At 36.1% G+C, this 20,161-nt stretch overlaps 1 protein-coding gene across 2 annotated transcripts in view; it reads right to left on the bottom strand.

The window, feature by feature from the left end:
- inaE (inactivation no afterpotential E) overlaps nt 1–20,161 on the bottom strand; it is a 295,275-nt gene that overhangs the window by 67,025 nt on the left and 208,089 nt on the right. For both annotated transcript variants that reach the window (XM_085808531.1, XM_085808532.1), the window contains exon 10: nt 5,405–5,488. In XM_085808531.1, coding sequence (XP_085664657.1) covers nt 5,405–5,488 — 84 coding nt within the window. The remainder of the gene's footprint in view (nt 1–5,404; nt 5,489–20,161) is intronic.

Below are 20,161 nucleotides of genomic sequence, written 5' to 3'. Positions count from 1 at the left end.
CGAAAACACTTCATCGATCGCATTGAATAAATTCATCTACAGTAGGCGCCGCTTAATGTGATCAAGTTTGTCCACGCCCATTTTGATAACATCAACCGAATGATAACATTAAACAATGAAAAAAAAATACCCTTCAAAGTAAAAATAGAATTTATTAATTTAACATAAATAAAACCGCCGCCCAGACGGCATAGTGGTTAGAGAAGCTTGACTGCAATACCGAAGGGCCTGGGTTCGAATCCCCGAGAAAGCAAGCTTGTAACTGTCCGTCCATTCATAGGAGGTGATGGTGGCCCACCTATTCGGTGCCTCCATAAAAAAGAGACCACCACATCTGGCCCTGTATCGATTAATGGACTGTGTTACACTGTAACTGTTCACAATCTGCCATTGGAAAATAAAACCACAAAACGTATAAATAGGTACTTTCCCAGAATTTTTAATTAGGAAAATTTTAGTTTTTTTCATCAAATGTTCATAAAATTTCGGAAATTATATGACCGATTTTGTATCCCTAATCTTAATACTCGGATAGCATTCTTCATTAGAAGAGAACACTCCAATTTAAAACAAGGCAAAAATACAGCATTAGCTAACGGTTGGTGGTGTGGTGGTGTATTTAATTATCGCAAAGCACACTAGGGCTATCTGCCTAAGGGAAGGGATGCCTTCGTGGAGGACTTTATAAGGGAATCTGGCTCGCATACACGTTCCACACGGGGAAAACTACGAAAACGCCCATGCAGCCAGCCCGTTCGCGGGATTCGAACCTCGGACCGAACTACCAGTGTTCAGCGACTTTACCACTCGGCCGCTGGTGGGCGCTAACAGTTGGTGTTTTGACAGAAATGTGTAAAAAAAAAATTCTGCAAGTATTTTTTTGAACCTGAAGGAAAAGGACCTATACCTTTTATCTGATTGCCCTTAAAATGGATATTGAAAACTTACGTCAAACTAAAGAATTTTTTTTTTGGAATAATTTTAAAACACTGTTGACTAAAATCAAAACCAAACTGTGTGGAGACTTAATTCCTTGGCGACATTTTTTCTGCCACTTGGCAAGTTTTATAACTATTTTGAATGTACTTAGCGACTTTACTTCAGCTTAAAAAATTAATTCTATAATAATTTGATCACATTAAACGAATTGTTGATGACAATAAGTGATGTATTTTTCATGTTTCCCATAAACAAACGAACGCGACTTTTGCGATTCGAGAAGAATACCCGAATCATGACCTTAACCGCTACCATATTAAGCGGCATCTACTGCAATGCATTTGTCAGCAGCATTTGATTCATACATTGCCCTAGTTCTCGTTTCCTACATTTAGTGATTAGAACTAAATGGAAGTTCGTGTTCAGTGAATAGTATGATCCCTGCCATTCCAGTATATTTAAATACATACTTTCATTTAACGATCACTGGAGGTCAGGAATCAACAAAATTCTCAAAAATCTTCCCTATCGTTTAAGTACTGAAATAAAAGTAATTGCTTAAGTCGTTTTATAAAAGTGTCTTTCTTCTTTTGGAAAATTCTTATTTTTTTAGGACATCAGATTCTACTTTGTAACAAGGAATATTTTTAATGCTAATAAATGCTCTAAAAATACTCTCTCAGACTGTATCTCCGTTTCCAGTAAGTTTGCCTGGAATGCATATGAATTTGAAAGGACATGGGTTGAACAAAAATATGGGAAAACCTTGTAAAATGCATGTTTGGACTGAAATGTTTATTCTTAAAAAAGCTGTTGGTGGCACTGAAAAGTTTGCTCACTAACGCTATCTGTACAACATCTTCAATACGTTGCAAGTGGCATTCGTTATCGAGACAGTGTTTTGTGCATTTCTGATTGAGTGCATTATGTCGGATCTTAATGAATTAGAACGTGGGGAAATTGTTGGAGTTTGTAGGGTGGGTGCTTTCGTAACCAAGGTAGTTAAAGTGTTTGGTATTTCAAGAGGCCCAGTATTTAAGATTTTTTTAACTGATTTACAGGAAAACCAGAAAAACCGCTTCCGCTAAAATCACGCGCTGGTAAAAATGTGTGTTGAGTGATCATGACAGGCGACCACTGAAGAGTTCCACAAGCAGGGTATTTTTGGACGAAGTTCAGTTAAAAGCCACTCATCAGTGATTTGTAAGAGGAAAACGTGGTACCAAAATCATAAAAACTGGACTGTAGAGCAATGGAAGACTGTCATTTGGTCGAATGTGTCTTGCTTCACACTTGCTTCCGACTTCTGGGGGAGTTTACTTCTGGCGAATGTCGTCCCAAGCGTATGACAGAGACTGTTTACTGCCGAGAGAGTGAAACATGGCGGTGGTTCCGTCATGGTTTGGTAAGTTATATCGTGGTATTCCATGGGATCAATCATTAGTGTGCAAAGTCACATTACTGCCAAGGATTATGTGACCATGTTGGCTGATCACGTGCATCCAATGGTACAAATTGTGTTCTCTAATGGGGATGCCGTATTCCAAGAAAAGAGAACTCTTGTTCACCGAGCTCACATCGTCAAAGATTGAGTTTTTTGAGGGTGAACTTTTACATCTACCGTGGCCACCACAATCACTAAATATCAATATCATTGAGCCTGTATAGGCTATTTTGGAGAGAAATCGGTGTGAGGGCTATCAATTACTATCACCATTAACTGATCTTGCCAACACGTTATAGGAAGAATGGTACAAAATTCCTTTGAAAAGCTTACAAGATCTCTGTTTATCTATTCTGAGAAAACTGCAAGCTGTTTTAAATGCCAACGGTTCTCCTACAATTTATTAGTCACAGCAATATGTTTTTATTTCCATGTTTCTATATTTTTGTCTAACCCCTTATGAAGTTCTAGTTAAATTTTATGTCCTTTCAACTAGAAGCTTGGAGAAGAGTATAGCGACTATTCACTGTTCTTCTTACAACTATAGAAACAAAGTTAAAATAAGCTTTAAAACACCCTTTTATTCCACGCAAAGAATAATAACAGTTGGCTCCTCTCGGGCTTACAGCAAAGCCTCCACTTGAGCTTTAACTTTCTAAGAAACTAACTTAATTCTAACTAAAATTTAGCCGAAGCTGTACAGAAATAACTAACCGAGTTGGCTCTTAATTAACTTTACCGGAGAATACTAACAGGCACGTAAGACCACGGCTGAACGGAGCAAGATAGGCTTAAAGCAACGAAGTGGCCAGAAGGCAGAACACCCTCTACTGAGAACTTCTGAGCGCTCTACTGAGAAGTTTTTTATGGAAGTGGCTGAACTTCCCATTAAATACTGGTTCTATCTCATCTAAATAAAACGCGATACTGAAAGGGTTTAAAAATAAAAAAGAACTATTAGAAAATTAAAATCTAAATATCTCCACATATATCAAATAGCATGACTCTTAATATCTCCGCAGGTGATCAATAATATTCATATCACAGGAATAAGAGGTCTAAACGAGATATTCTACTTCATCATCATTCTCTTCGGACAAATCATGAAAAATGAGGATAGGAGCATGTCGTGGATAGGAGCAATGCATGTGAATAGGAGGGTGTCGTCCTAAAAAGTCGGTCGCTCTGAAATGGATGGGCATGATCTGTGGATAGGATCGAAACGTCCTGCAAACGCGGTCGCTTTTCAGGTAGTAAAGTGTAGACAAAATGAATGTACATGACTAATCAAGATGAACTGACAGTAATCGGCTTTGATCTTTTTACCACGCAGGAAAACAAGTGAGCCAGGACCGCGCCAAGATATTGCAAGCCATACCAACGGGATGTCACCTCTACGCTTAAAAGTCGGCAAAAGATAAGCAGGCGTAAATGCTTCGATGAACATTCTCCTGCTATAAGTAGAATGCTGATTAATCAGATGGGATGACTTATCGCCATTGTTGTGAGTTTCAACACGGATGAGCTGTGCAACACTGACGTCGCTTGAAAGCATTAAGTAAGGCCACAAACGGTTAAAACAGGGTCTTGAAGATTAAGGGTTTATTTTGAAGATTTTCTGGAATAGGACTGCTTATAATATCGAGCCACTATGCGTTTCAACATTTGTCTTTCTCTCCAACTCAACAAGTTTTTCGGTCACTGCTATGCTTTGAAATCGCTCACTTAATGCATTTCCTGTATGCTGTCATAACGACTGATACAGTGCTCCTTGCATAGCCAAAAATCTTTTGCTATTTCCGCAGCCGATACTTCAGCTAAACGCTCTCCAGCAATCATGGCTGCCTGGAAGTCTGTAAGGTTTACTATTTAAGCACCTCTCAGAGAGTATAAACGGCACATGCAGCATCTATGGTGGTGGTGCTGGTGTATTTAGTTATGGCAAAGCACACTAGGGCTATCTGCCTAAGGGGAGGGATGCCTTCGTGGAGGACTTTCTAAGGGAAACTGGCTCGTATACATGTTACACATGGGGAAAACCACAAAAACGCTCATGCAGCCAGCCCGATCGCGGGTTTCGAACCTCGGACCGAACTACCAGTGTTCAGCGACTTTACCCCTCGGCCGCTGGTGGGCCTGCAGCATCTATGATAACTGTTAATGGAGCAACAACTAATGAATCTTTTTGCTGTACTTCTTTTAATTATTTATCGAAGTAGTCCTAAAACTGCGTAAAACTCCTTTGTATAACTGAGTTGACATGCAAAAAATGTCTTAAATTAATATTTTAGTACTGTATTTTTCCAATATCTACCATAGCAATATTTAATGGAAATATTAAGCAATTTCCTCCGCTTCATAAGATTACTTTTTTTAATCGAAACCAAATTTTATGCGGCTTTTAGGAAATTACATTGCTTTGTTTAACTGAATTCAACTACACAAGTTAAGAACTGAACCAAGAAAAAATATTCTTCGTCTAAGGAAAAACTTATATTATAGAGAACTTAATGCAGTGGAATTAATCTTTTTTTTTTTTTTTTTTTTTGAAATTATAATGAATTTTATAATTTTACAAATTTAATGTTACAATTCGTTTTTTCTATGGAAGAACCAGATGTCCCATAAATCTGCACACATTTAAAAAAATCGTACGAAATCAAAAATTTGACGTGTCTGCATTCTTGTTTGGTTGAAGTTTTTTATTGACATTTACGTTCATTTTAGATTTTTACGTATGAGCTTAACTTAAAATCACAGCCTGAGAGGTTCGTGATAAATTTTGAGTAACAATAAAATACGATTCTCTGAATAACTGTGTTTAATAAATCGATGCGTATTTCTAAATAATTGAATTATTTAAACTCTCGTTCGAGAGACAGACTTTAAACATTATTTCGTTATGATGTTACATCCAATTAATGAAAAATATTTTGTGAAAACTTTACCAGTTATCTTACACAGCCTACATGGACAAGCCTGCATAAATTCACGTATGCTAAATGAAAAAGTTTATTTTACCTGAAGTGATAAAGTCCCTCTAATTGATATAACTATCGTTCTTTTTTCATGATCCAGTGCTACAAAAAACGGTGTTTCTCCAATCTGGAAAAAGAGGAAAAAAAATATTCAGATTACATTTTTGAATATATTTTATTGCAATAGGCACGAATAGAAACTGAGTCCTATTACCACATGATTTGGCTGATAGTTACATAAAATATTGGAGTTAATTAAACATGAACGTTTTTCAGCAAAGCATCCTTTAATTTTTCATAACGACATACTTTTGTACAATCCGCAAACATAAAGTAAGATAACTCCATTTCTTCTTAATATTATCTTGTATGAGACTAATGTTTTAAGACTAAAGGTTTAAAATAAAAAAATTACATTGGAGTATACACAGATATTGAAAAAGCAATGGCGGGCCTAAATATTGGTTTTAAATCATTTGTTAAGGCCGCTAACTTTCAAATCTATTGATTGATCCATCGAGAGACCTCCACAGCATAATAAATCAGCAGTGGAATTAAAGGTACCAAAATTATAATTTTTATTAAAAGCCGTGCACTTAATAGCCATTCATTCTTAAATATGTGTAAAGAGATGGATTCTGAATACAAAAAAAAAAAAAAAAAAAAAAAAAAAAAAAAATATTACACACGGAAGTAAGATGGATCTCAAGAGGGCATAGTTTAAGAAGGTTACTGTAATTAGACGATATTATTCCACTTTTTGTCGGCTAAAAATCAGACCTTGCTGCTCCTTTTCAAAACTTATGTCAATCAAAGCCGTGATTTAAGGCTATAAAAGCTATGCTATTTGTCAGATATTTTTGAAAATTCAGCTTGTCTCTTCAAGAAAATATAGCAATGTAATTTACTTCGAATGATGAAGTTGAAGGGTTTATTAAAAAGATCAACATTTGGAAGAATATTGTGGAAAATGATTCATTCGAAATGCTTTCGATTATCGACGATTTTATAATTAAAACAAAACTATAAAGTTTTTATTTAAAAAATAAGTATAGACCATTTAAAAATCTTAGGAAAACAGTTTTGCAAGTACCTTTTATTGAATTTTAAAAAGTTAGCTTGGATTCAAAATCCGTTTTTGCGTAATGATATTGAATTCGTCTACCATATAAACTCGAGAGGAATTTGTTGAGCTATCGGGTGATTAAAACTTAAAACGCGAGTTTCCACTAAAATCCTTGTTTGAATTCCAGATAGCAGGTAGAGCTAAATTTCCCACACTTTCTCAAATGACATTAAATGTGCTTCTATCATTCAGCACCACATAGTTATGTAAAACGACTTTTCAGCTTTAATTAAATCCAAATATCAACATAAAAAACTTTGCAGATGATTTACGTTCAGCAGTATCAAATATTGCGCCAAGATTTATTATGCAGCAATAAAACAAAGCACACCAAACTCATTAAACCTGATTTCCTTTAATTCAATTTTTGTATACTTGAAAGAAATCCTAAACTGCTACTTCTCATATGTATACTGTTTACAAAAGAAATAAATTATTTATGGGAAAATACTTATTTTTATATCTTTATTTTATATTTAATATCTGAAGTCACAAAAAAATCTTGATGATAAAAAGGAGTCATGAATGAAAAAGTTTAAGAAGCTCTGTTCTGGGATATCCAAGAATATGCAATCTATATACTGTCAGAGGCATTTCAGTGCAATTATTTTTGCCCCACCCTTTCCGGAATAACATGAAATTATGGACAAATGACCGAGCTGCTACAGCTTCAGGCTGTTTCTATGATTTGGCACCTATTATAAGTTTCATTTGACACTAAGAAGGTTAAAATGGAACTTATTGCTTAAAATGCATTCTGAATTGTATGTACAATAATGCTTTCACCTTTCCTCAAGTGCGACATCTGCCCATTGTAATATAACGTATAAAAACTCTAATTATTCCGCAGTGAAGTGGATCTCATGGTATATAGCAGAATATCGTGATTATCTAACGCGATAAAAGAATGATTTGTAGAAATCGTACAAATATAGATCGACGTATACTAGCTTCATGTTGGGGGTCAAGTTAGGTTATTTGAACATGGCAGAGCACATGAAGGAAATCGATGATTTCGTAGAGGATTTTCCAAGAAAAACTGGCTAGTATTCAAGCTACATACGGGAAAAACCACAAGAACTAACCATGTAACCAGCCCGTTATCCTGGGATCAGACCGGATGAACTCCCAGTATTCAAATGTCTTAACCACTCTGCCACTGGGAGGCTGTAGCTTCATATATCACCACAGGCAGGTTGTTGTTGCAGTTTAAGAAGAATTAGCGCTAAATAAAACACAACATTTCAGAAAAAAGCTTACTGCCATATTATCTTAACTGATTCGAAATGTTTTATAGCGTACGATTCTTATCAAACTTATCCGCTGGCTTCGAACTTGCCTGTGCTGTCTTTCGTTTTATCCTTCAGACCATAACTGGAGTATTTACAGCCAGTTGTGCTGCTGTGAGACAGGCTTCTGAAATAATTTCTGGCTTTCACTGTTGGCCAACCGAAATCGCCTAAACGCATCCGAAAATGTTGTAATCATCCGGCCGTACAAGGATTAATGCTTAACTTTTTACATTAATGCATTTCTCATTGGTTTTCCAGACTTGTTGAATGAGATCAGTTGTTCTTTTATTATTGTTTGAGCACTTATCTTACATGAGTGGACCTTTCTCTTTCTTTTTACTAACCTTTCGATGATCATCAAGGAACTCAGCAGTTACTCACCGCAGTGGACAAAACAGCTGGCATTACAAATTTATGATTGACAGATTTTCGTAAATATTTGTAAAGAAAGAATTGCTTAATTTCGCAACCACCGAAGGATTAAGCATCAGCATTTCTCTTCGTTCAGCTGTTTTACGTTGAAGTCTGACTGGTAGAGACATCCACAGCCACATTTTGCCCAAGGAAAGAAACTCAAAAAATAGTAAAAGGTCTGACGGGAAAGTAGCAACTTCATTTCGGTAGGGAATTGTTAACCGTCTGGCAATTTACTTCTCGAGAGAGGGAATTTCTTTCAAACAGTAGTTCGCAAACACAGGCATTTGAGGGGATTGGATGAAACATATTTTGATATAGACTAATGGGAAAGAGTTAGCATTACTTGCCAAACAATCTAAATTATTCAAATTAATCTCCACTTGATTAGTATTTGTACCAATAAAATTTTCAATCACTATTAACTGCAATATTAGAAGGATTCCGCTGTTTTAACCTACATAAGCCTGGCACCAGCCAGCCTCCTCTATCGGGATTTATTATTTTGTCTCTTTGTATTGCATGCAACTTGAATAGTTCTGATGACAAGATCTCTGAGGCAATGTTTCTTTCACTCTTTTTATAGCTGCTTAATATAAAGACAGTAACACAGAGCAGAAAATATTGCTGCATGTTTTAGAATTATAAATCTTCGCGCGGTATATCTTTTGGATCATGAATGTTTTATAAGTTGATCTCATGCATTCGATTGCCTGTTAAGGAGCAAATGCTTTTGTGTATCTTCAAAATTCAGTACTGGCCGTGCATGGGCGGCATAGCAGTCTAACGCTGTTGGCCCCAGTACGTCGTGGAAGGCAGAAAATTTAACAACTAGGGTAATGGCAGAATGTCATTTCTTATGAAATCAGCATCATAGATTCGCCCTTTCCAGGATCTACAGCCATGATGGTATGTACACTGCGAAAAAAAAGGGAAGGGCAGTTCTATATCTCCCGTTCTACTGGGCCAATTGACAGAATTCAAATTGCGTTTTTTATGTCTCAAAAGCGCGACTTAGTATATATATTAGATTTATATATAGCATTTTTCTAACATAGGTATTTTGACACAAAATCAGACTTTTCTGAAATAACATACCAATTTTTTTTTTCATATTTCGATTCTGTGGCCCAAATTATGCCTAGATATAAAATTTTGTAAAATTTGGTGCAAAATTTATTGAGAAATGCAAAAATATATCTTGGCACAATTTTTTCATTTTGCGCCAACAATATTTTTTAGTTGGCGATCTTCTTAATATATGGCAACCAATTTTCCTTTCCCTTCCATTATGCCGGAGCGGGGAAAAAGGTACTTCGTTCTACCTTTGTACATTGTGTAAGAGCGGAAAAAATGTCACATCGTTTCTACTTTCAAATAATTTTAGCAAAGTGTCTAAACCACATTTGATGTTTTATTGCTTTCAACAAATATGTCAAATTTCAAAACGCGCCAATATATAAATTCACGTATATCTTCGGAAATTTTGAACAAAAAACTCTAATATTTTGGAAGTATGCTTAGAAATACATCTTCTTTAAGATGATGGTACAAATGTTTTAGATTATAATTCAAAACTTTTCTGAAAAATTTATAAAAATTATTTAAAAATAAAAATTAAAAAAATAAATCATAAAAATGGTTGAATTTTATTTGGAATGAACCTAAATTTCGAAATGTGAAAGGAAGACCCAAGTAAGTGTAATAAGAAAAGAGATATTAATAAATATATACCAAATTCAATTAACATTGAAGAGCTAAAACTTTGAGAGCTTATTTTTTAAAAACCGCTCGTGCGAATTTTACGAAACTTTGCACATGGGCATAATTTGAGTAGTAGAAACGAAATATGGAAAAAAAAATCATATGTTATTTCAAAAAATGTCCGATTTTATGTTGTTAGAACAATGCTATATGTAAATCTAATATATATCCTAAGTCGCGCTTTCGAGACATGAAAAACGCAGGTTGAATTTCGTTAATCGGCCTAGTCGAAAGAAAGATATAGTACTGTCCCCCCTTTCTTTTGCGCAGTGTACATCTATAGATATATCCATCCAAACCATTACGAGATTAACTGCAAATACAGTGCATTCTAAGAAGCCATGCATTAACCTAGAGAGCAGCAATCCAGCCAAATTATTTAAAGGACTAATCTTACTTCCATCATTTTATTCATAGATCTAAGATGTTGCTTGTAGCATCATGATACGTGTAGTTGAACCAATCTGAAAGAAGATGGCTTTCGGTAACGTGAGCAATAACAAATTTCCGCTTGAATACTTTTCAAGGTACTAAAAGAAAACATATCCTAAGTATGTAATATATTGAAAACAATTTGCAGAGAACTCGAAAATGCTGCTGAATGTTGAATGTGATAGGCCTTTAACAATTATTATCACAGAGTCTGCAACAGCTTTTGTCCCTATATATGAGTAGTAGAGCCCAATTAGTCGTCACATTTACAGTGATGAGTCATGAATCGCACTAGGCGCGAATAGCCCATGTATATGTATCTGGAGACGAGAGGTCGAGTATATGAAATCTACCTTCACAATGTACTGTCAGTCATCTCAGGCACCTGAATTGATAGTCCGTTTACTGTAGTAACAGATATAAATAAGCAACGATAATTAAATATCGTAGATAAACAAAGGTAGCTAAATGTCTTTCGTAGCCCTCTGCACCACGTTCACGGCAACGCAGTATGTGAAAGGGCATTTCTGAGACTAACGTTTTTACAATTTCTATTATAACATTCCCAGCTCATTTCTCAGCAAGAAATTCATGGCTGCGCATATGTGTAACGTGTATACGAGCCAGTTTCCCTTAGAAAGTCCTCCACGAAGGCATCCCTCCCCTTAGGCAGATAGCCCTAGTGTGCTTTGCCATAATTAAATACACACACACACACATGGCTGCGCATAACGTTTCTCCCAGATTGCTTCCATAAGGCTGACGCTATATTATAGCTAGCCTAATCATCAAACTACTTCCTGACCGGGTATTCGACTACAGGGCATGTCTACGTTGATCTCAGAATGTCAAAGAACTGTTCAACTAATTGATATGCAAGTAACATGTTATACCTTAAGATGTAATTCAGGAACTCTTAGGCGTCAAGTATACCACACTGGGTAATTGCTTGCATCCAAACAAGAACTGACATCGCCTCTTTTGTAACTATTTTATCTGAAAATTTCACTTCACTGTTCTGGCGCAGTATTGATTTCTTTTACTTTCGTGTACACGGTACGTATTGGTTTTCATTAGACTTGGGGAGAAACAAATCTGGGTAAGACTTTTTTTTATTGCGCATAGTTATCAAAAAGTGTACATCCAATACAGTTACTGGATAATAAAAGCCAATTTTCGCAACTTCCGAGACTGAATTAAACTCTAAAAGAGATATGAATGAAACTCGGGATTACTAAAAAACACAAAAACTTCATTAATTAAAATTACTAATAAATTATGTCATCATCAGGATCATTACCATACCAAATTCATTCACCACTAACCTAATGAATGTTATCAAAATGCCTCATTTGAAGAATTTCTTTGAAAGAGAATAAAAGCCGATTAGTCTCAATCTTTAGGTGAATACTTTACCATTACACTGTTTAAACATCTGATTATTTTTTCATAATTCATGTCAGATCTAAATTCATTTTTGTCGCCAGATTTGGAGCAGTGTGTACAAAGGCCCAAGTATAGCTTTGACGAGAGGTTCAATTTAAGCTCATGTCCAATTTGAACTGAGTTTTAAAGAAACTGAAGGGTTTAGCTACCAATTCAACTCAAACGTACTCTTTTCAAAATAAACGCATTGACTGACGCGCGGGTTTTACGTGGTTTGCCCACGGAGCCAACATGAATTTTTTAATTTGTGATGTATATTATGTTGAAATATTGTCTACAGAAAATAAGGTTTATAAAATCAAGTTTAATGCACTTTTCGTGGTGGGGGCGCTGTAGACCATGTTTGCGATTTATTATTCTTCAAACATACTCACAATAGAATTACACTCTTTTGCAAAAAAGTTGAAGCACCAAGAAGGACTTTTGCGATCGTGATGAAATTTGGTATGCAAAAACATCTTGATCGAACATGTAAATGATCAAAGTTGCAAGGCAAATGAACAGGAATTGCGATCATAGCGCGCATTTCCAGTGCGCAAAACCAGTAAAGTATAAAACCAGTAACAAAAATGGAAAATTTATCTTTTTTATTGCTGCCATTGTAATTCCGTAATGAAGCGACTAAAGATGTCATTACGACGATATCGAAGACCTTACAGACAACTAAACGACTTCGAAAGTGGTCGCATTGTAGGGTTGTGTGAAGCTGGGTGGTCATACCCAGCAATAGGCCGCCATCTGCAGCATACAGACACTGCTGTGCAAAGATGTTATCAACAATGGTTGCTGCAAGGAAATTGCCGACGAAATGAAGGCTCTGGAAGACCAAGGGGCACAAATACGAGGCAAGATAGGATGATTGTTCGTCATGCCCGAACCTCCCCAACGCTATCATTGTTGACTATTCAACGCACTACAGCCAAGTCTATACCTCCCGTGGTACCGTCCACCATCTCACACCCCACAACATCGGCGGAGTCGTCTGGAGTGGTATCGCAGCCGATTGTCATGGCTGCCAGACGACTGGCATCGCATAGTGTTCAGCGATGACTCCCGCTTCATTCTTGAAGCGGATGACCACCGTGCTCGTGTCTGGAGAGGACGGAGCCAGCGGTCCCAATCAGCCTTTTTACAAAGGCATACAGCCATAACCCCGGTTTAAGGGTGTGGGGCGCTATTTCTTATGACAGCAGGTCATCTTTAGTCATCCTCCGTACATCTTTAACAGCTAAACGATATGTTGCTACCATCCTGCGGCCGGTTGCATTACCCTTCATGGCACGTCATGCTGGAGCCATTTTCCAACAAGATAATGCCAGACCACATACCGCTCGCATATCTCTGGACTGTCTCCGTGCGTTTGATACTCTTCCTTGGCCAGCAAGGTCACCAGACATTTCACAAACCGAGCATGTCTTGGAAATGGTAGGCCGCCAGATTCGGGCATGACAAAATATCGCAGATCTGGAGCGACACTAGCAGAATGTGTGGCAGGATGACATTAGGGACCTCTACCACTCCTTACCTCGACGATTTGAAGCATGCATTACTGCCAGGGCCAGTTCGACCAATTAATTAGAACACTCAATGGGTGATTGTGATCCGTAATCATTTTATTATCTGTGTATGAGTTATACACATATTCACTTTCATCAAAAACGACCACTTCCTTCACGGTGCTTCGATTTTTTTGTAAAAGAGTGCATTTAAAAATTTATCGGTACCGATATTCACTCCAATTATGTATTTTTATTATTGGTCGCGTTGTCGGTCACTGGTGGCCCCACGTTGCTATAGCGAAATCGAATGCCAACCACCGATGACCCCCCCCCGGCAGTCAACGTGTTAAGCGCTATGAGTTGTAGGCGATTTTTCGCTTTTCCTTAGCTTCTATTAGTTTCAGCTGGAAACAGTTAAACAACTATGCAAGATTAACAAGCAAATAAAATACTTATTGAATATTACTATCTTGCATTGCCGAAAATAAAATAATTTTATCCACTGTTATTTGCGGCAAACAGAGTAAACCTAAATTTAAAAGCGACCTCGTTGTCGCACAATTAAATCAAAGTGAACTTGTCAGATTTGGCTTTAATTTAATTTTCAGCTGAGTCTAAACCTAAAGTTAACAAAATAAAACTATCAACATGTCACCCAGCTACTAAGTATTTGTTGAAGCAACCGCCTAGCAGATGAAACTCAAACCAAAGTACTTCGCAAATATGAACATGGAAGAGCAGGGACTTTCTTAACTGCTCAGTTGTTAAACCTTAAGTACTTTATAGAACATTTCGCATTTTCTGGATGTGTTAATGCAAAGTAGCACAAACAATAGGACAAAAATAACTTAAATTTAGTTAGAAAGTACATTCTGCTCAGATTTACCGGGTTCATATCATGAGCGAGATCCACGTTCAACACAAAATGTAGGAAAGATGTTAAAAAATACAGAAAAGGGGAATAGCCAATATCATAATTAACGAAAATATGCTATTAACAATTTATCTGTATTTTCAAGTAGTTTAATCCAGAGAATAACTTCATTTGTTTACATGAATTAAATCAATATTCAGAAGAAAAGTAAAACGCCATAAGTAACAGAAGAATAAACTACTTAGAAATAAAGAAAATAAGTCATAAATATTTACATAAGCGCTGTAGGTCATAAATACTTACATGAGCACATTTTCAACAGCACAGTGTGGTACATTTCAACACTCTGCTGTTGAAATCGCTGACATTAATATTTACGCGAGGAAAACAGAAGTATTTACATGACGAATTTGAACAATGACATCGAGTTCAAATTCTTCTATAAAAGACCGGTTAAAAATCTTTCTTTTTTTATGCAATGTTTATGTATTTTGGATTACATACAGTTAAATTATATACTCCTTTGAATTAAAAAAAAATGTCCCAAATGCAAAGACACTATATGCTGTCGCTACTGTTATCAAACGCAACTTTTTTTTTTCGTTTTATAATTTTCGTAAGCAATTTGTGTTACGTTGATGTTTTCTTTTCTGTGTTGTTAACGTTTCCATCATTTCACAATAAAGTGTATTCCCGGTTGATTCTTGATTCACGACCGTTGAATCGAAAGTTAACTGTATAGAAAATTTCTTCCATCGTGAATCAAGCACAGAACTTCCTTGATCTGTGGATGAATGCACTGACACTGTGCTGTTGAAAATCGCTGATATTTCGTTTTTAAATTTCTGTATGTTCTGTAGATGGCTAAGTGTCCTTCAGCTCATTTACTATTTTGTGCGCATTTTCACAAAGTATGACTAATATCTCTCACAACGATATCATAATCAAGAAATCTTTTCTTCATAATAACACTGAATGGTAAAACAAATTTTCATTCACTGGATGCTTTGAAATCATAACTCTTATTATGTGTATATATCAGATTTGAATTTTCGATTCCTACGCTCTGAGGAAGGACTGAACTCGAAGAACCTCATTTCTTCTTCTTCTTTTGAACTTGAAGGTCCTCATTTGGTCTTTCAAGTTGAAAAATTTCTTGAGACGTTTCCTTTTCGATTTTGGTGTGGTGGTGTATTTAATTAAAGCACACTAGGGCTATCTGCCTAAGAGGAGGGATGCCTTTCGTGGAGGACTTTCTAAGGGAAACCGGCTCGTATACACGTTACACATTGGGAAAACCACGAAAACACCTATGCAGCCAGCCCGTTCGCGGGATTCGAACCTCGGACCGAACTACCAGTGTTCAGCGACTTTACCGCTCGGCCGCTGGTGGGCCCTTTTCGATTTTGAGACTGTAGTTCATACCCAGAACGAGAGAACAGCATTTTCTCATACTTTCATCGTATTTTATCAATCTTCTTCATGATTCAAGATGCTTCCTTCATGGAAGCATTTTAGGTAATTTGAAACTTATCTCAACAAAAATTATACACAGTTTTAGATCAAAAGAATGTATGTTATAATAATGCAACTAATTGCTTCTAACGGAGTAAAACGAGTAGCAATTTAATTTATTATTATAGAATAAAGAGCGTGACGGAAAGTATTTTCCGGTCAGCCATTTTCGATAAACAGAACTTGTAGGCTGAAAAGGCGATTTGGCGCCAATAATGAATGTGCGTGAACTCACAACACTGATAAAATCTTCGCTTGATTTTATGTTACCTCGGTAAACCACTTTAGATTTTCTAAAGAAAAGACGTACATTAACTACTGTAGCGTTAGTAGTATACATCCGAGTCAATTAAGGGAAGACAATATTTATCTTTTTCTCACACTTGCGAACCAGAAAAATGATTTTGATTGCGAATCATTTGCGGATTAGTTGAATTTCAGTGCAAAAACCAAGAAGCAAACTTGCGAATTTCCTCTTCTGCATTTGATGTTGATGTCGAACTAGCATGGGCGCATCAGCGGTCGAACGATAAAGTCCCTGAGCACCGGAAGTTCGACACGGAATCGATTACAAGCGAAAGGGCTGGCTGCACGGGGCATTTTTGTGGTTTTTCACATGAGTAACGTGAATATGAGCTGGTTTCCCTTAGAAAGTTCGCCACAAAGGCATCTCTTAATTAGGCAGAAAGCAGTTTAATTAGTGCTTTGCCCTAATCAAATGAAGAACCAAAGCAAACCGTAGCATCACTTTTTTTCGCAAATGTAATTAATCGAACTACAAGAGAATCTTGTTATGAATTAAAAAAAAAAGGATATTACACTAGTTGACTTTTATAAAAACCATTTCCAACGTGACAAGCTTCCAAAGCTGACAGAAAAAAAAATGACGCTATTTGGAAACAACTATAAGGACGAACAATTTTTTTTTCAAGGATGAAATTCGTGAAATCCAAAACAAAGACGCCAGTCGAAAACACGTTGCTAGTTTCAACGCCCGCAGTGTCCTCGAATACTTACCGTCCTGCTTCAACCATGAAATCCCAAAAATTTTCAAATTCAAAATTCAAAAAGTTTCTTTTATTTTTCTTTCTTTCTTTTTCTTTTTTTTTCTTTAATAAATCCGACCCACCAGCGGCCGAGCGGTAAAGACGCTGAACACTGGTAGTTCGGTCCGAGGTTCGAATCCCGCGAACGGGCTGGCTGCATGGGCGTTTTCGTGGTTTTCCCCATGTGTAACGTGTATACGAGCCAGTTTCCCTTAGAAAGTCCTCCACGAAAGGCATCCCTCCCCTTAGGCAGATAGCCCTAGTGTGCTTTGCCATAATTAAATACACCATCTTTAATAAATCCTAAAGTACTCCGATCCGCGTCATATTTATAATTTCTAATCAGGCCCGTACTCCTGTCAAAGTGTCACATGCTTGTTCAAGCCCCTAAAAGGCTCTGAAATTCTATTAAAGGGCGCAATGGGGAACATCGCGAGACCGCTCGACACAACTGAGTTTAGTGTTTAACCGAATTTAAATGGCGCTTTTGTTGCTATTCTTAACGGCATTAGGGATTTTTGGCCGACGGAATAAGTGGCGAAAATTTTAATGATTTTATTTCTCAGATAATCTCAACACCTTGCGCTGTATTAGCACAATGACCACGTATGGTTATCTAGATAAAGGTGGACGTGGCGCTATACCGACTAACCGTATTTGTAGAGGGGTGGTGCTCACGTCCTCCGTCGCATGTCGCATGTTATATCCGTAATTTGTACCTGTTAATTATTTGATGAAATAAAGAACGATCTGTTCAAAATCTTCCTCCAATGACTGGTGCAAGTTTGGCGAGATCTTCGCTAATTTTCATGATAGTGGGAAAAATATGTCAGTACCGAATAAAGTAGTGTAAACTTATTTTTTGGCACATATATGTGTATACATATATATAAACAAATTATTATCTATATGAGTAGCTTAATAGTCTCTTTTGCAAATTGATAATGGCGGTATCTAAGGCCTAATTAAAACAGAATATAATGTTAGTAAGACAAATAGCTTATTTAATTGTTACTGTTCCAATTAAAATAGCACTCTTCTATTAAAACTCAAATAATACTCCTCTTACGTAATTATTGCTAAATTTTTTAACAATATTGCTTAACTTATTAACAATAACTTTGCTTACAGCATTTTATTCTCGCACAATTCTTTATTCGAATGTTGACTTTTTATAATTTCAAACGTAATAAATTTAGCTAGGCTATCGTCTCCTTTCACTGAATGTAATATCATTCTATGTATTCTCAAAATACCTCAGCCAAAGGAAAAAAAAAGAGCTAACCCTATTAAATATTTTCTTTGGAATAAAACTAGATTTTGAACGCTTACTTCCAGAATTATTTAATGTATTATCCATCAAGTTATTTTTATAAAGGTTGTTTTGAAATTTTTTAAGTGCTTTGAGCCATATCACTTATAGTGTGTTTTCAGATCGTTTCATATCATAAATACATTTTTTAGTAAAGCGGGAATGATGTTTCGAAGTTTTTGGAAGACGATGCTTGCATGTATATTAGTGACTTTCATGATTTTAGTTAAGTTCCTTTTCAGATTCAAAATGATAGAAAACTGTATTTCACGTTTCTCGTTTTCTTTTCTTTGTTTGGGTTCCTTTAACTTCCAGTTAAAAAGCTGAAATTGCTAAATGCTAACTTAATACGACATTCAAGTTGTTAGTGTTAACGAGAGTTGAGCTAAGAAACGAAACTTTTGCCTTTATAATTTCTGAGTATGCATATTTTATTGGATTCAGCTGGATTGTTTGCTTATAGAAAAGGGCTATTCGCCTGCACATTTTATTACTATAACTCTCTATCATTTTGTTTCTCAAATTTTGTCCGAATTAAACGCCTTTATATCTACGCTGAAGAGAAGTTAAAATGTGTGCTCTAAAAATATTTTGAGATAAATTTCAAATACGAAAATTGTTGCTTTTTTAATGATAGAAGAAATTATAATAATTTTTCTGAAATTTATGGAAAAGTAATAAACTGAGTGCGTTAGATTTTTAATTAATAATCATAGAGGTTTATCGAAAAAAGTAACGGGACTTCAGCTTAGGTTAGGTTATTTAATTACGGCAAAGCCTCGAGGGCTATTTGCCTAAAGGGAGGAATGCCTTCGTGGAGGACTTTCTAAGGGAAACTGGCTCGTATACACGTTACACATGGGGAAAACCACGAAAACATCCATGCAGCCAGCCCGTTCGCGGGATTCGAACTTCTAACGGGAATTCAGAAACATGCTAACTGAAAATTCTTAAACATGTCGTAATGAGAGAAATGCTAAAGTTTTTGGAAAGGTTTAATTATTCAACAAATTTATTTGCATCATTTTTGCAGAGATGGTTTCAAAAAAAAAAAAAAAAAAAAGATTAGATTTCGCATGAAGTCCTCGTAACCTTTGATTGGAGTTTCAGGAGCTCTGGAGGGAGAGCGCTGAATAACAGTAGCTTAACATAAAGGTGATGACACATTTAGTCAAGTCATCCACTGTTCATCATGGCAGAAATATTCACAAGATTGTCTCGGCATAAAGATTGCTTGCTTGTTTGTTTAACTGAAAATAGCATTTTGCACTAGGGCTATCTGTCTATTTTATACAAAGCATCTAGGCTTATTACTGCAAAGTAAGAGGTCCTTCAGAATAAATTTAAGAGTCATGACGGTATTTCATAGAAAGTTAAGGCTTCTGGCGTTATTGTATGAAATAGAGAAACTAGATAAGCCCATGCATTTTTCTCCTACTGTAATCCAAATTTTGGGAATTTATTCACATCTTACACAACATCCATCACCTTGTGTCTTTTTTCCACATTTTATCATTTTAATCATATATATATATATATATATATATATATATAACAGTTTTGGTGTGACATGATTTACATTTGAACATCCGTTTCCTATTTTTGATGATTAAATGCGAAATCTTGATTATTTATAGATTCTCTAAAGTGGTAATTTCTCTGAAGAGAAAAAAGGCAAGCAAATATTTATACTTTTAACGCGACTAATAAATGACGTCGGAAATTCAAGCATCAGGAAGCATTACAGAAAGAGCTGGTTATTTGGAGAATTAAGGAAGTCCGTACAAAATCCGAGAATACGTGGTGTTTTTAAAGCATTTTCAGCGATTGCTGCAGTGATGTTTAAATTTCTGCTGCACCAAACATACTGCTTAATCAAGGAGGTTAGAATAGAAGGAGGAAAGGTTCAACTCAAACGGTGAAGCTTGGCGGCCATCTTCCTGTTATCACCGTGACTTGTGCAAGGAAGTCTGTCATTGCAACATTTTTTTCTTTTCTTTTTGAAGCATGTCAGCTTGTATTGCATATGGATGCACAAATAGATTCTCGAAAAAAATTCTAGGCATTATTTTTCACACGT

This window comes from Stegodyphus dumicola, chromosome X1, assembly GCF_044657685.1.
Source record: "Stegodyphus dumicola isolate Sdum_Otavi_A_Nest chromosome X1, ASM4465768v1".
Classification (NCBI taxonomy): Eukaryota; Metazoa; Arthropoda; class Arachnida; order Araneae; family Eresidae; genus Stegodyphus; species Stegodyphus dumicola.
The sequence above is the reverse complement of the archived record's forward strand: the minus strand, read 5'-3'. Positions and strand labels throughout refer to the sequence as shown.